The sequence below is a fragment of the Podarcis raffonei genome, chromosome 15 (assembly GCF_027172205.1).
Source record: "Podarcis raffonei isolate rPodRaf1 chromosome 15, rPodRaf1.pri, whole genome shotgun sequence".
NCBI classification, from domain to species: Eukaryota; Metazoa; Chordata; class Lepidosauria; order Squamata; family Lacertidae; genus Podarcis; species Podarcis raffonei.
This window is the reverse complement of record NC_070616.1, coordinates 2,806,966-2,821,809: the sequence shown is the minus strand read 5'-3', so window position 1 is coordinate 2,821,809 and position 14,844 is coordinate 2,806,966. Positions and strand designations below refer to the sequence as shown.

General features: G+C 44.6%; 1 protein-coding gene across 3 annotated transcripts in view; it reads left to right on the top strand.

Moving 5' to 3' along the window:
* Positions 1–14,844, top strand: part of NCOR1 (nuclear receptor corepressor 1) — a 113,236-nt gene that overhangs the window by 14,828 nt on the left and 83,564 nt on the right. For all 3 annotated transcript variants that reach the window (XM_053367616.1, XM_053367617.1, XM_053367615.1), the window contains exons 2-5: positions 6,660–6,837; positions 11,172–11,302; positions 12,250–12,445; positions 13,508–13,690. In XM_053367616.1, coding sequence (XP_053223591.1) covers positions 6,730–6,837; positions 11,172–11,302; positions 12,250–12,445; positions 13,508–13,690 — 618 coding nt within the window. In that variant the 5' untranslated portion in view covers positions 6,660–6,729. The remainder of the gene's footprint in view (positions 1–6,659; positions 6,838–11,171; positions 11,303–12,249; positions 12,446–13,507; positions 13,691–14,844) is intronic.

Sequence of the window (14,844 nt, the reverse complement as noted above, 5' to 3'; positions counted from 1 at the left end):
ACTCCTTGGAGAAAAAAGTGGGCTATAAATGCAATAAATAAGCTCTTCTGCTTACCTGCTTAAGCAAGCTGGAGGGGGCAGCTTTCCCACTCCAGGTACACCTTTGCATCCCTTCCCAATAGCATTTAGTTTCTGGACAATTTCTTTTAAACTTTTCCGATGGTCCTCGAGCGCATCCTTCCTGAAACCTCTTTTTAAATGTGTGCATTCTCTCAAAATACATGCCCAGAATGTACCTTCTGACCCTGAGCGCTGGGTAGCACCATTTAGAAGGAGGTGCAAAAATCCAGAGGTTTGTCCAGGTCCTGATCCACTTGCCGGGCAATAGGGGTATTTCTGCATAAGGCTTCATGAAGATCTACCTGCTTGGTTGTGTGCCTGGCTGCATAGACACAGAGCACATTGAAAGCACCTGTGTTGTGGTTCGTGGGCCACTATTCGCCCCCCTTACCAGTCCAAACTCCAGCAGGAACTAGCAGGGAGAGGGATAGGATACAAGGAGCTCTGAGGCACAAGCCCAAACAGTAGAAAGCTGTCACCACCTCCTTTCCTGGGCCAACGTTTGAAAAGAGTCCAAGGAGGAAAATCCCCTTTCGATATTTACCGGGTTGTCCAACTCTGTGCCACTGTACCGTGACACAGACAGAAATCCAACGGGTATAACCAGTAGGTGGCCAGGCGCTGGTTAGCTTCCAGGATTTGCATGGCAAGATGGTCTGTAATTTGCATCTCAATTCCCCCAAACCTTTATTCCTGGAGAAAGGGTTTAGGGACCAATCAGGTCTTTAGATTAATTACCAATTTGCCAATGGCTGTATGTGAAGACAATAACTCTTGATTGCCAGGAGACTTAGGACAGCTGAACTCTGTTTAGTCTCAGAGACCTTGAGGATCAAAGACTCCCCTTTCATTCCCAGACTCTACCGGGCGCTTTGAGTGACTCCCAGCTGCCTGAATTTACAAATCAGATAACAACTTCTTCCTGCCCAGAGAGAAGGCAATTTGATTCACACCTCCAAAGACAGAGTTTTACAATTAAAGAAACCAGACACACATTCCCCAGGATGCCACAGTTTTAACTCTCCCACAATGCTTCACTCCTGTATGAACCAAAGTTTCAACTTACGTTGGAACCCAATGCTAAGATATTGTCAAGAATGTATAATTTGCTGTTGAAATGGAGTACTGAGGAAGAAACGGTAAAATCTGCTATGATTAAATGGGCACAAGATATTGGTCATAATATTTTGTTTGCCGACTGGGAGCAGTTGTGGACCACTGGGATTAAATTTACGGCATGTAATGCCTTAAGAGAGAATATTATGAAAATGATGTATAGGTGGTACATGACCCCAGTCAAGCTTGCAAAAATATACCATTTGCCCGATAATAAATGTTGGAAATGTAAGGAGATTGAAGGTACATTCTTTCACCTTTGGTGGACGTGCCCGAGGATTAAGGCTTTCTGGGAGATGATTTATAATGAAATGAAAAAGGTATTTAAGTATACTTTCATGAAGAAACCAGAGGCCTTTCTCCTGGGCATAGTCGGCCAATTGGTGCCAAAGAAGGATAGAACTTTTTTTATGTACGCTACAGCAGCAGCAAGAATACTCATTGCAAAGTATTGGAAGACACAAGAATTACCCACCTTGGAAGAATGGCAGATGCAAGTAATCGACTATATGGAAATGGCTGAGATGACTGGCAGAATCCGAGACCAGGGAGGAGAGTTGGTGGAAGAAGATTGGAGGAAATTTAAAACTTATTTACAGAAGTATTGTAAAATGTATGAATGCTGATGACATTGAATTAAAATGAAGGGGTTCTAGTAATAAGAGATAAAAATTTGAAATTTGGGAGGTAAAATAAATAAAGATAAGTAGTAGGATACGAATTTGCTGAACTAATTGTTAAAAAGGGATATAAAAAAGGGAGGCGTGAGGAAGTCAGGAAAATAAGTTAATTGAAGATGAATAATTGGAAAAGAGTGATTTGTGTTTTTCTTATTCTACTTTTTGAGTGTTGATTGTCTTTTTTTGTTTTCTTGTTAAACGTTTGTATTTTATGTATCGTGAAAGTTTGTATTGTGTTTTATATTTATTTTGTGTTTTTATTGTTCTACTTTTTTATTGTTAAACTTAATAAAATATTATTTTTTAAAAAAAAGTTTCAACTTACAAAGATTTCCCAACTTCACTACAGCCTGACTACCCCCAAAGAATCCTGGGAACTGTAGTTTATTAAGAGTGCTGGGAATTGCATTCCTTTGAGGAGTCGACTGCATCTCCCAGGATTCTCCGGGGGAAGCTATGTGCTTTAATATAAGGGGGGGGGGGTGTTTGTGTATGAGAGAGAGAGGGATTGGGAGGTCAGGTTAGGAAAGCATGATTTGGCTTGTATGAGTCATCCGGCGTTATGACTCAGTGACGTGGGTGGCCGGCCTCCTGCACAGACGCCGCTGGTGGCAGGCTTGGGTCAGAGATGGAGGTGTGTGGCTGCAGGGCTGCAGCTGCATTGCAGAATGGCGCTTTGCAAACCCTTTCCCAGGGATGGGCGGTGTTGCAAACAAAAATTGCCCTTTTCCCTTATGGGGTATCCAAGAGCCCATATAGAGTCCTTACGTAGGTTCCCTATTGGTAGGAGAAAATAACAGAGGCCAACCAGAGAATATTGAGAAGCAAAGCAGCTAGTAAGCCTGATCTTTATTGATCTGTTGCAACAGGGTGCTCCCCTCACCCGCAGGAGAGGAGGAGGAACCCAGAAAAATGGCACACAAGGCCTTATAAAGACTTTTGAAATTGCCACCCTGTAGATCAAGACGGAGGGACACGGGTGGTGCTGTGGGTTAAACCACAGAGCCTAGGGCTTGCTGATCAGAAGGTCAGCGGTTCGAATCCCCGCGACGGGGTGAGCTCCCGTTGTTCGGTCCCTGCTCCTGCCAACCTAGCAGTTCGAAAGCATGTCAAAGTGCAAGTAGATAAATAGGTACCGCTCCGGCGGGAAGGTAAACGGCGTTTCCGTGTGCTGCTCGGGATCTGATTTCTTTCTGCAGGGCCTGTAAGACAGAGTTGTTCCGCCTGGCCTTTGGCTTATAATCAATTTGACTCCCTCCCCCTCTTTCTCTTTTTTCCTTTCTCCTGTGATGAGGCTGCATTTTAATGTTTCAATGTTGTATTTTAATCTTGTTTTTTAAGTTGTATTTCAATCAACTTGTTTTTATTATTGGTTGTTAGCCGCCCTGAGCCCGGTCTTGGCTGGGGAGGGCGGGGTATAAATAAAATTTATTTTTTTTTAAAAAAATGATATTTATTAAGATTTTCCACCATAATACAATAAAAAAATCAAAAAAGAGAAAAAACAAAAAAAGTTTAAAAACACATAAAGTTCACAATCCTTATTTTCTATAACATATTTCCCTGACTTCCCCACACCTCTCCCTCTTGTATTCCAGTTCAGATTGTTGGTTCAACAAGTTCTTATCCCTATTTTTAAACCTTTTTATATTTAGTTCTTTTAAAAAAAACCAATTTTGCCTTATAGACTTCATATTTATACAATATTGCTTATTCTTTAAACCTTTTTCTAAAGTCGGCCTAAATTCCCTTCCACGATTTCCCCAATTTTCATACAAATATCCAAACGAAATAAAAACAGAACAGGTTAGATTATACACCCTTTGGATTCCCAAACTCCACCCCCCCTTTCCCGGTTCCAATCCCCAACAAACGTCCATCAGTCCATCTACTATCAGCCTGGAGATCTCACGTCCGAGGCTCTTAATTCTCTCTCAGTTCCTCTCTGCCGGTTTTTTTTTATAGTCCTTGATATTAAACACCAAATCTCAGAGAAGCTCTAGCCCAATAAGGTCCATGTTTCTTCCAGCCAGACCTCCATATTTAAAAGTGGAGCCTGAATCTTGTTTCTTAATCCTTTCAAGTCCAAATGTCCCCAAAGCTCCACCTTCCACCTTAATCAAATTTGTAATCCTTAGGTCTTCAGATCTCCACATAAGGAGATCCATCCATTTTTCAGTTTCCGATTCAAACCAGATTTTCATCATCAAGTTCTTATTTTCCTTTGTAGCCATCATGTCAGGCCTCTGGCCTTCCTTTATGTTTGACAACATTGCAGCTCCTCCTTCCTTTTCCTCAGGAACAACATATACCTCTTTCCCCTCACTCTCAAATCTCTCAAGTTTCTCTTCTTGGCCAGCTGCATAAGCTTCCTGAGTCAAATCCTTATCAAATTCAGTGAATTTGTTTACTGTTAAGTCCAGAGTTGCAACATTTGTAGCCAAAACATCCACTTGGCCTTGTAACTTTCCCAAGAGAATAAAATTTATTTATTTATTAATTTATTATTATTATTATTATTATTATTATTATTATTATTATTATTCTCTGTCCATGGAAGCAGAGTGTAGCCATTGTGGCTGTGAGCCATCAAGAGCCTTTTCCCCTCTGGATTTGTCTAGTCCCCTTTTGAAACCATCCATGTTGGTGCTCCAGTGGCAGGGAGTTCCACAGTTTAACCATGTGCTGCACGAAAAGAAGCCCTTTCTTTTCCTCATCCCAAATCTTCGAACACTCAGTGTAGCTCCTGGGAGTGATTATATATGGGGGAACCTCCTAGGGAGCTGTATTATACGCCAAGCGGCTCACTGATCCACCTAGCTCAGTACTGGCTGACCATGGCTATCCTGGGTGAGGAGGCTGTGTTGAAATGTTCCCAGTTTCAAATTTCTGAAGTTTAATTTCTGTCTTCAGTTTTGCATGCTGTATTTTTTTAGTGTTGTAAGCTGCTTTGAGACCCAGATGGTGGAAAGTGATTATTGAAAGTTGATTATTGAAATAATAAATAAAATACAAATAACTAGACAAGTGGATGCGGGTGGCGCTGTGGGTTAAACCACAGAGCCTAGGGCTTGCCGATCAGAAGGTCGGCGGTTCGAATCCCCGCGACGGGGTGAGCTCCCGTTGCTCGGTCCCTGCTCCTGCCAACCTAGCAGTTCGAAAGCACATCAAAGTACAAGTAGATAATAGGTACCGCTCCGGCGGGAAGGTAAACAGCGTTTTTGTGCGCTGCTCTGGTTCGCCAGAAGCAGCTTAGTCATGCTGGCCACATGACCCAGAAGCTGTACGCTGGCTCCCTCGGCCAGTAAAGCGAGATGAGCGCCTCAACCCCAGAGTCTGTCACGACTGGACCTAATGGTCAGGGGTCCCTTTACCTTTACCTAACTAGACAAGTAGCAGACTTTAATTGCAAAAGCAACCATGAGCTCAGTTCAGTTATGGCACAGAAAATGAATGTTCTCTGGTTGAAATGCTGAACTGTTGAAGTGTGAGTGTGTAAGTTTGTTTGTGTGTTGCATGTAGCTCTACTTTGAGCTTGTATAAGAATAATTGTATAAGAATAATGTTAAAATCCCAAATTTATTTTACAAATACCAAGGCACATGGTCACTCAGTGCCATCAGTATATGCAAATGTATAGAACCTTTGTTCACAATAAAAATGGAACTCGCTGGCGAATACTTTTATTTTTTATAAATCTTTACTATTTGCAAAGGGAATCTTTGCATGAGTTAATATTTTACTATCCCTTTGGAGCTCCTCTGCAAATTTCTACTTTTCTCCTTGCTGGCCGTGACGCTTTACAGTTTAAATTTTTGATGCTTGGTTTCTTTTGTGTGTTTTTTATGTTTGCACTTTTTCTGCTGTTAACGAATTAATGATAAATAAGTAAGTAAGTCCCAAAGCAGGTCTGATGAGCCTGACACCCACTTTCCCCTCCTCTCTGATATTTGACGTATGCCACTTTGGGCAACCATGCCAACCTGCTGGCATATTTTTACCGTCGCTCACAGCTGCGCCAAAGTGAACTGCGATGGTGACAGATGATGGCGTGGGGTTTCGGCAGCTTCTTACCATTTCTTCTTTTCTTTTTTTAAATACTTTTACAGTGGTACCTCGGGTTAAGTACTTAATTTGTTCCAGAGGTCCGTACTTAACCTGAAACTGTTCTTAACCTGAAGCACCACTTTAGCTAATGGGGCCTCCTGCTGCTGCTGCGCTGCCGGAGCACGATTTCTGTTCTCTTCCTGATGCAAAGTTCTTAACCTGAAGCACTATTTCTGGGTTAGCGGAGTCTGTAACCTGAAGTGTATGTAACCTGAAGCGTATGTAACCTGAAGCGTATGTAACCCAAGGTACCACTGTATTTTGCTTTAAACAATTACAGATAAATATAGACAACCAAAATTACGAAAGAAAATTCCTTAATAGTAATAACAATGAAAAAAGCTAAAAAACTACAAAAAATATCAAAGTACATGGCATAGAACATAAGCCATTATGGGAAAGAAAGAAGGAAAGGGGGGGGGAAGAAAGAAAGAAAGAAAAAAGGGGGGGGGGAGAAAAAGAAGAGGAAGATGAGCCAAAACCCAAGAAGGCTCATCTATTGTACACTTCCGTCAAGGTCACAACAGATCATTATTCTTATCAAATCTCTCTATCTGCATTCCATACAATCCCTCCTCTTGGTATCAGGGAACATTTCCCTATGCGGCATCATTCTAAACATAACCAGGTCTTTCTTGATCAGCCCTTATCCCCTTCTTACCATTTCTTTCTCCCCCCCCCCTTCTTTTTTAACAGACTCTTTCCCGGAAACACGATAGCTCGCCGGCCTTGATCTCGCATCGCGGCGAGGAGCCCTCCTCCCAGAATGTCAAGCTCGGGCTACCCTCCTAGCCAAGGAGCGTTCAGCGCAGAACAAGGGCGCTACCAGACGCATTCGGTCCAGTACACATTCCCCGGCGGCCGACACCAGCAGGTAAGGGGGGACCGGGGGGGGGGGGAAGGCGCGCTCCCCAGGCGGCGGCGCTGGAGGGCTCTCCATGGCTGCTAGCCACAATGGCCACGCTCTTCCTCCGCTGTTGAAAGCAGCAATTCTTCTTGGTTGCTGGAAAGCACAGGAGGCGAGAGGGCTCTTGTGCTTGGGTCCTACTTATGGGTTTCTTCTTGGGGCTGCTGTGAGACCAGGATGCTGGACTAGAGGGGCCATGGGCCTGATCCAGCAGCCTCTCCTCATGTTCTTATTCAGGAACACAGGAAGCTGCCTTACCCTGAGTCAGACCACTGGTCCATTCAGCTCAGTATCGTCAACACTGGCCGGCAGCAGCTCTCTAGGGCAGCGGTTCTCAACCTATGGCTCCCCAGATATTATTGGACTACAACTCCCATTATCCCTGAGCTCTGGCCCTGCTAGCTAGGGGTGATGGGAGTTGTAGTTCAACAACATCTGGGGACCCACAGGCTGAGAAAGGGTGCTCTAGGGAATGGGTAGGCAAACTAAGGCCCGGGGGCCGGATCCTGCCCAATCGCCTTCTAAATCTGGCCCGTGGACATTCCAGGAATCAGCATGTTTTTACATGAGTAGAATGTGCCCTTTTATTTAAAATGCATCTCTGGGTTATTTGGGGGGCATTTGTTCATTTATTTATTTTTTCAAAATATAGTCCAGCCCCCCCCCAAGGTTTGAAGGACAGTGGACTGGCCCCCTGCTGAAAAAGCTTGCTGACCCCTGCTCTAGGGGGACATTTACAGCTCCCCCCCCTGAAGGTGCTATTGGGGACCAAACCTGGGAATGTCTGTATGCAAAGCTGCAGCCAGTAGTATTTATTGTTACCTTCATTAGAATAATTTAAGCCAACGGTTTCCCGTCCCTGAGCTCAGGAAGATGTATGACAAGAGTAGTTATAGAAAGGTAGCCGTGTTGGTCTGCCATAGTCAAAACAAAAAAAATTTTTTTCCTTCCAGTAGCACCTTAAAGACCAACTAAGTTCTTGGTATGAGCTTTCGTGTGCATGCACACTTCTTCAGATACCAGTAGCACCTTAAAGACCAACTAAGTTAGTTCTTGGTATGAGCTTTCGTGTGCACGCACACTGCTTCAGATACACTGAAACAGAAGTTCTGTTTCAGTTCTGTTTCAGTTCTGTTCTGTTTCTGTTTCAGTTCTGTTTCAGTGTATCTGAAGAAGTGTGCATGCACACGAAAGCTCATACCAAGAACTAACTTAGTTGGTCTTTAAGGTGCTACTGGAAGGAATTTTGTTTTGTTTTGTTTTAAGAGTAGTTATGATGATGATGACAGGTCAGGAGAGGCTGGAGGAGCAGACAGTCTACAAAGTAAATGGATAAACGTTTATTGAATACACGGGGGGGGGGAAATTGTGTACACTTGAAAACGTTGGCAGCGTTAAGATAAATTCAACAGTGTAAGTTTTGATGGATGTAAGAATGGAATGGTTTAGTTTTTGTAAAATATGCAGGGATTTATCATATGCAAAATGAACCATGGAAAGAGAGGAAGGGAAGTCATTAATATTTTAAGGATGTTTAAATGTGTATTTCAAATTGTAAAAGAGAAAATTTAATTATATGTCTGTGTACCGTATTTTTCTGTGTATAACATATTCGCGGCTGCAACCAATAACCCCCCCCCGCACTATCCATGTATAAGACGACCCCTGATTTTTAATAATAATAATAATAATAATTATTATTATTATTATTTTTATTTATACCCCTCCCTCCCCAGCCAAGGCCAGGCTCAGGGCCGCTAACAAGCAATAATAAAAACAAGTTGAATGAATACAACTTAAAAACAAGATTAAAATACAACATTAAAATATTGAAACATTAAAATGCAGCCTCATTTTTAACATTATTTTAGAGCAAACCTCGTCTTATACACGGAAAAGTACGGTATATATGTGTGTGTGTGAGCGGGGGGGAGTAAATGGATAAAATGAACAAATTGAAGCAGAGGAAACACTGGTCATTTGAAAAGCAACGACCCACCAACCCTTCAGCTTTCTTGAAAGCGGTTGTGCTAAGGAGGCCGGTTCCTTAATTATTGCCAGCCTCATGGCTCCTTCGAAAAACCATCCTCAAGTAACTGTCAATATTTGAGCAGCCAGTTGACCTCTGTGCCAACCCTTGGACCAGGGAGCTAGAGGGTTGCGGCAGGCCCAGTTCTTAGCAGCTCACGTGAACCTCTGTGGCTGTGTTACAAGGGGAGCAAAGTATGTCCCTTCCTCCTCCTCCTCTTCCTTCTCCTCCTCTTCTTCCTCCTCCTCCCCGTCCTCCTTCTTCCAAAAGAAACGAAAGGTTCTTCCTGGTTGGGGCTGATCGATTCTTCAACCTTGAGAGCAGAATAGCTGGTCAGTTGTCAATGTTTGACCAGGCAGGTGGCTGGCGTGCCAACCCTGAGTCGTAAGTACATTAGAGGAGCCCTGCAGGATCCGGCCAGAGGCTCCCAGTACGTACCATCAAATAAAACCGGACAGTCCCTGCCTTCAGGCTTTACGATCTAAAAGACTCGGCAAAGAAAGAAAACAGGGATGGGGGCAGAAGAGGGGGAAAGCAAAGGCAATTTCTTAAAGTAAAATTGTAGTTCTTACAATGAGTGGCTGAAACAGTAGCAGTTCAGGGGCAGGAGGTCACTTTGGCGGAGCTGATGGTACGTGCCCCACTTCCCGTCTAGATGTTCTAAGCATGGGAACTTTTGGCCCCCCCAGAGGTTCCTGGACTACAACTCCCATCATCCCCAGAGAGTGTGATAGCCAGTGGCCAGGGATAATGGAGGTTGTTCAGCAACTTCTGGAGGGCCAAAAGTTCCCCGGCGCCTGTTCTGGACGCTGTTGTGACCAAAGCCCCATCACAGACACCCCAAACATTGGCCATTGCAGCCAGGGTCTGATGGGCGTAACGGTTAAGAATGCTGGACTGTGGCCTGATAGAGAGAGCAGGGTTCGAATTCCCACTCAGCCATGAAGCCCTCTGGGCGTGACCTTGCGCCAGTCACTGACTCTTAGCCTAACCTACCTCACAGGGATGCTGTGATGATAAAATGGGGGGGGGGCAGAGCTACGTATGCCAGCTGGAGCTCCTTGGAGTAAAAGGTGGTACAGTGGTACCTCTAGTTACGTACTTAATTCGTTCTGGAGGTTCGTTCTTAACCTGAAACTGTTCTTAACCTGAAGCACCACTTTAGCTAATGGGGCCTCCCGCTGCCGCTGCGCGATTTCTGTTCTCATCCTGAAGCAAAGTTTTTAACCTGAGGTATTATTTCTGGGTTAGCAGAGTCTGTAACCTGAAGCGTATGTAACCTGAAGCGTATGTAACCCGAGGTACCACTGTATACAAAATAAAATGAAAATAAATGACACCTGGGCAGTGCCAGCTTGGGGTCAGCTACCCTAGAAGGCGCTGCTCCCGGGAACCCACAACTTGCAGGGGAACAGACTTCCTCGGGAGACAGTGGACTCTCTTACCTTGGGGGTTTTAAAGAAGAGGTTAGACGGCCATCTTGTCATGGGTTTCCATTGAAATGAGGCTGTATTTTAATGTTTTAATGTTGTATTTTAATCTTGTTTTTAAGTTGTATTTCTTTTGTTTTTTTTAAAGATTTTTATTAAAATTTCAAAGATTATATAAAGACAAAACAGAACAAAAATACAAAAATACAAACAGACAAGAATAAAAAACAAGTATACTTTCAATCCCTTATTTTCTTGTAACTTACTTCCCCAACTTCCTCATACCTCCCCTTTCTGTATTCCAATTTCTAATTTATTAATTCAGCAAATCCTTTCCCTTAATTTCATTTAATTTTTGACCTTTCTTTTCTTTTTACTTATCCATTACAGCTGGAAACCACATAAATTCTAAACCAACGTCATACTAACATTCATTAATTTTGCAATGTTTCTTAAGATAGTCCTTAAATTTCTTCCAATCTTCCTCCGCTGTCTCTCTCCCCTGGTCTCGGATTCTGCCAGTCATTTCTGCCAGTTGTATTTAAGTTGTATTTCAATCAATTTGTTTTTATATTGGGTGTTAGCCGCCCTGAGCCCGGCTGGGGAGGGCAGGGTATAAATAAAACCTATTATTATTATTATTATTATTATTATTATTATTATTATTATTATGGACACTTTAGTTGAGATTCCTGTATTGCAGGGGGTTGGACTAGATGACCCTTGGGGTCCCTTCAAACTCTATAATTCTATTACTCTTTTTCCTAGGTTGCAGCTGTTCAATATTTCTTTTAAAAAAATACTGACAAAATAACCTTCCCCCCCTTTTTTTAATCATGTAGGAGTTTGCTGTTCCTGACTTCCGCCCTTCTCACTTGGAAGTCAGCCAGGCCACCCAGCTCCTGCAGCAGCAGCAGCAACAGCTTCGGAGGCGGCCCTCTTTGCTGTCTGAATATCACCCTGGCTCCGACAGGTAGGGCACCCTCGATCTCTGACCTATTGTTACCTGATCCTGTCATCTTTCCCTATATGTGCCCACTCAATCGCTCCAATCTGCTGCACCAGCCCTGTTGCAGGTTTCCGCATAATCCTTTTTCCAAAGTAAAAAAAAAAACCCTTAGATTGGTTAGATTGGTCTCAACTAGGGCCAGGGCCTTTTCAGCACTGGCCCCAACTTGGTGGAACGCTCTGTCACAAGAGACTAGGGCCCTGCGGGACTTGACATCTTTCCGCAGGGCCTGCAAGACAGAGCTGTTCCGCCTGGCCTTTGGTTTGGACTCAGTCTGACCCTTATGTTTCCCTCCCCTTATGGTCTTGATCTAAGGGCTACTTTTAAAATGAGACTGCATTTTAAATTGCATTTTAACCTGTATTTTAAATTGGTTTTCCCCCCCTATGTTTTTACTGTAATTTTACTGGTGTTAGCTGCCCTGAGCCCGGCTCTGGCCGGGGAGGGCAGGGTATAAATAAAATTTATTATTATTATTAAACTTAATAAAAGGAGCAGTACGTAAGAACATGAGCTGTCAGTTCTGCCTCTCCAGGTTCACGGGGGCATTTGCGTTCATAATAGGGGATTTTATTTTGCAACCTCCCCTCTGGAACTGCTGACGGAAAGATGCTTAAACATGCCGGATTAAAGGCTCTTCCATGTTTTGGAACGTCAGCGATATTTCAGCAGAGACTGGGCGGCCCCTCGCCAGGGGTGTTGCCTCTGCTTCCCGCATTGAAGATCCCCACATTGAGCAGGGGATTGGACGCAGCGACCTCTTAATATCCCTTCCGACTCTGCGATGCTGTGAAAACAGCCCCGCCCGCCCCAGATGTGCAAAAACAGGGCTGTGGTTTACTAAGTAAATTGGAACACTCCCTGGGACAGCTGGTGGGTATGCCATTGCACTTATTTCCTCTGCCTCTCAGGCCTCAGGAAAGAAGATCTGGCTACGAGGCCCAGTTCCACCCCGGCTCGTCGCAAGCTGATCATGATGCGCTGGATTCGAAGAGGCCGCGCTTGGACCAGGTTTCCGACTCCCACTACCAGCGGGTCAGCGCCGCAACGGTCCTGCCGCTGTCCCACCAGCTGCAGGATGGGCTGCGTTCGTCAGACTTGAAGAAGGTAATGTCGGCTGGGGAGAGGCCGCCGCCAAGTCCTGCCTTTTTGCCTGGTTTGAGGCATCGGCTGTACAGCGGTGCCTGGTGTCCTTTTGGACTGGTAGGGCCGGAGTCAGGGAGCCCAACAGTAGGTGGCGCCAGAGCCAGTGACAAGGGGAGCCCGCTCTAGGAATCTCAGAGCTCCTCTGCCAAAGGAGTCTCACAGGAACATAGGAAGCTGTGTTACACCAAGTCATACCATTGGTCCATTTATTTCAGTATTGTCTGCACTGACTGGCTGCGGCTTTCCAGGTTTTCATGGGGGGAGTATTTTCTCAGGCCTACCTGGAGATTGAACATACGGCTTTCTGCACATGAGGCAGGGTTCTACTCCTGAGCAATGGCCCTTCCTTGCTAAGTCACTGCTGTAAACTTGGGACACTGAAGGGCATTGGTCGTGGCTCAGGGCTAGGGCCCTTCAGCTGGTGCAGTATTCAGCGGCCGGGTTGCTCTCTGAAGCAAGACGGTTTGCACATATTACACCGATCCTGGCCCGACTGCATTCACTGCCAGTTAGCTTCCGGGCCCAATTCAAAGTGCAGGTTTTAACCTATAAAGCCTTAAACGGCTCAGAACTGCCATATTTCAGGGACTGCCTCTATCTGTACGAACCGACCTGGACTCTGTGATCATCATCTGAGGCCTTTCTTTGTTTGCCTCCTCTGCAAGAAGGGTGGCAATACGAGAAGGGGGCCTTTTCTGCAGTGGCTCCCTGTTTGTGGAATGCTCTCCCCAGGGACCATCACCTGGCGCCTTCATTACATATCTTTAGGCACCAGGCAAAAACTTTCCTTTTTAACCAGGCTTTTGTTTGATTAATATTCCACGGCCTTTCAAATGTGTTTGTAGAAGGGCGGGGAGTTTTTTTTTATTTAAAAAAAAAATGGTAACTGTTTGTTCGTTTGTTTTTATCCTGTATTTTTATCTCGTAAACCACCCTGAGGATCTTCGGATGAAGGGCGGTATATAAATTTGACAAAACAAAACAAAACAAAACAAGACAAATATATTTCTCTTTTCCCCCCAGGAGTCAGCTTTTGGAGGTAAGCATGACGGGCCGCCATCGCCGCTCTCAGGCCAGCCCTGCGGAGATGACCAGAATGCGTCTCCGTCCAAACTGTCGAAGGAGGAGCTGATCCAGAGCATGGACCGGGTGGACCGGGAGATCGCCAAAGTGGAACAGCAGATCCTGAAGCTGAAGAAGAAGCAAGTGAGTCGGTGGATCAGGGAGTGGGGATCACACCCACCCTTAGGCCTGCTGGATTAGGAATGTGTGTGTGGAAGTCTCTTGGCAGAGAAGAGATGGGATGGGGGGCAGGGAAGCCTTTGGCCAATGAGAGGATGCTGCAGGTAGGTCAGGTAGGCTGCAGGTGGGTGGAGGCAGAGCAGGTGGGCAGGGGTGGGGTAGCAGAGGATGGGGCTGGGGTTCCTGTTGATGGGATCTGGCTGGATCAACAAAAGGTTGGTCGAACCAGGGATCTGGCTGTAGAGCAGGCGTGGGGAACATCTGTGAGCCTCTAGATGTTGTGGTCCTCCAGATGTTCTTGGACTCCAAACTTCCCATCAAGCTCCCAGGGATGATGGGAGTTGTAGTCTAGCAACATCTGGAGGGGACTGCAGGCTAGCCACCCCGGAGCCAGCAGAAGGGTGTCTATTTATTTGTCTTAGATGATGATGATGATGATGATGATGATGATGATGATGATAATAATAATAATATTTTTTTATTTATACCACACCCTTCCTGGTTCAGAAAACTGGGCTCAGGGCGGTTAACAACAAATTTAAAACACTTAATTGATGCAACAAAAAAACAGCATAAAACGTGAATAACAATAAATTCAGAATGCAAAAATCAATTTAGGGGGGAAATCCATCCAATAAACATTAGATGATCACCAGGGCTAGCTGGCTAAATTAGTCCTATTTGGGCCAGCGAGGAGACCAGGGGATAATTAGCTGTGGGATCCCTTAAGGTCCTCTGCGGGGCATACCAGGCGAGGCGGTCCTGTAAATAGACAAGCTTTGTATGCATTGTGATGCCACTTTGAGAGTCTTCCCGGGAGTTAAATGAAGTTTAATCGTAATCGTATATTTATATGCCATTTAACCGTCGCAAACCGCAAGTGGTTTTCTGCAGAAAAGCAATATAAATGTTTGTTTAAAAAATACTGATAAAAAAGCAAACTTTAAATGCAACTCAGCCTAAAAATTGTTTTAAAAGAAGTAATTCCAGCATTGACAGTACTGTGCTTGATGGACCAGTGGTCTAATTCAGGATAAGGCAGCTTTCTGCATTCCTCTCCCTGTTCTAACAGGAGATGCTAGAGAGTTTCCCAAACTTGGGTCTCCAGCTGTTGTTCG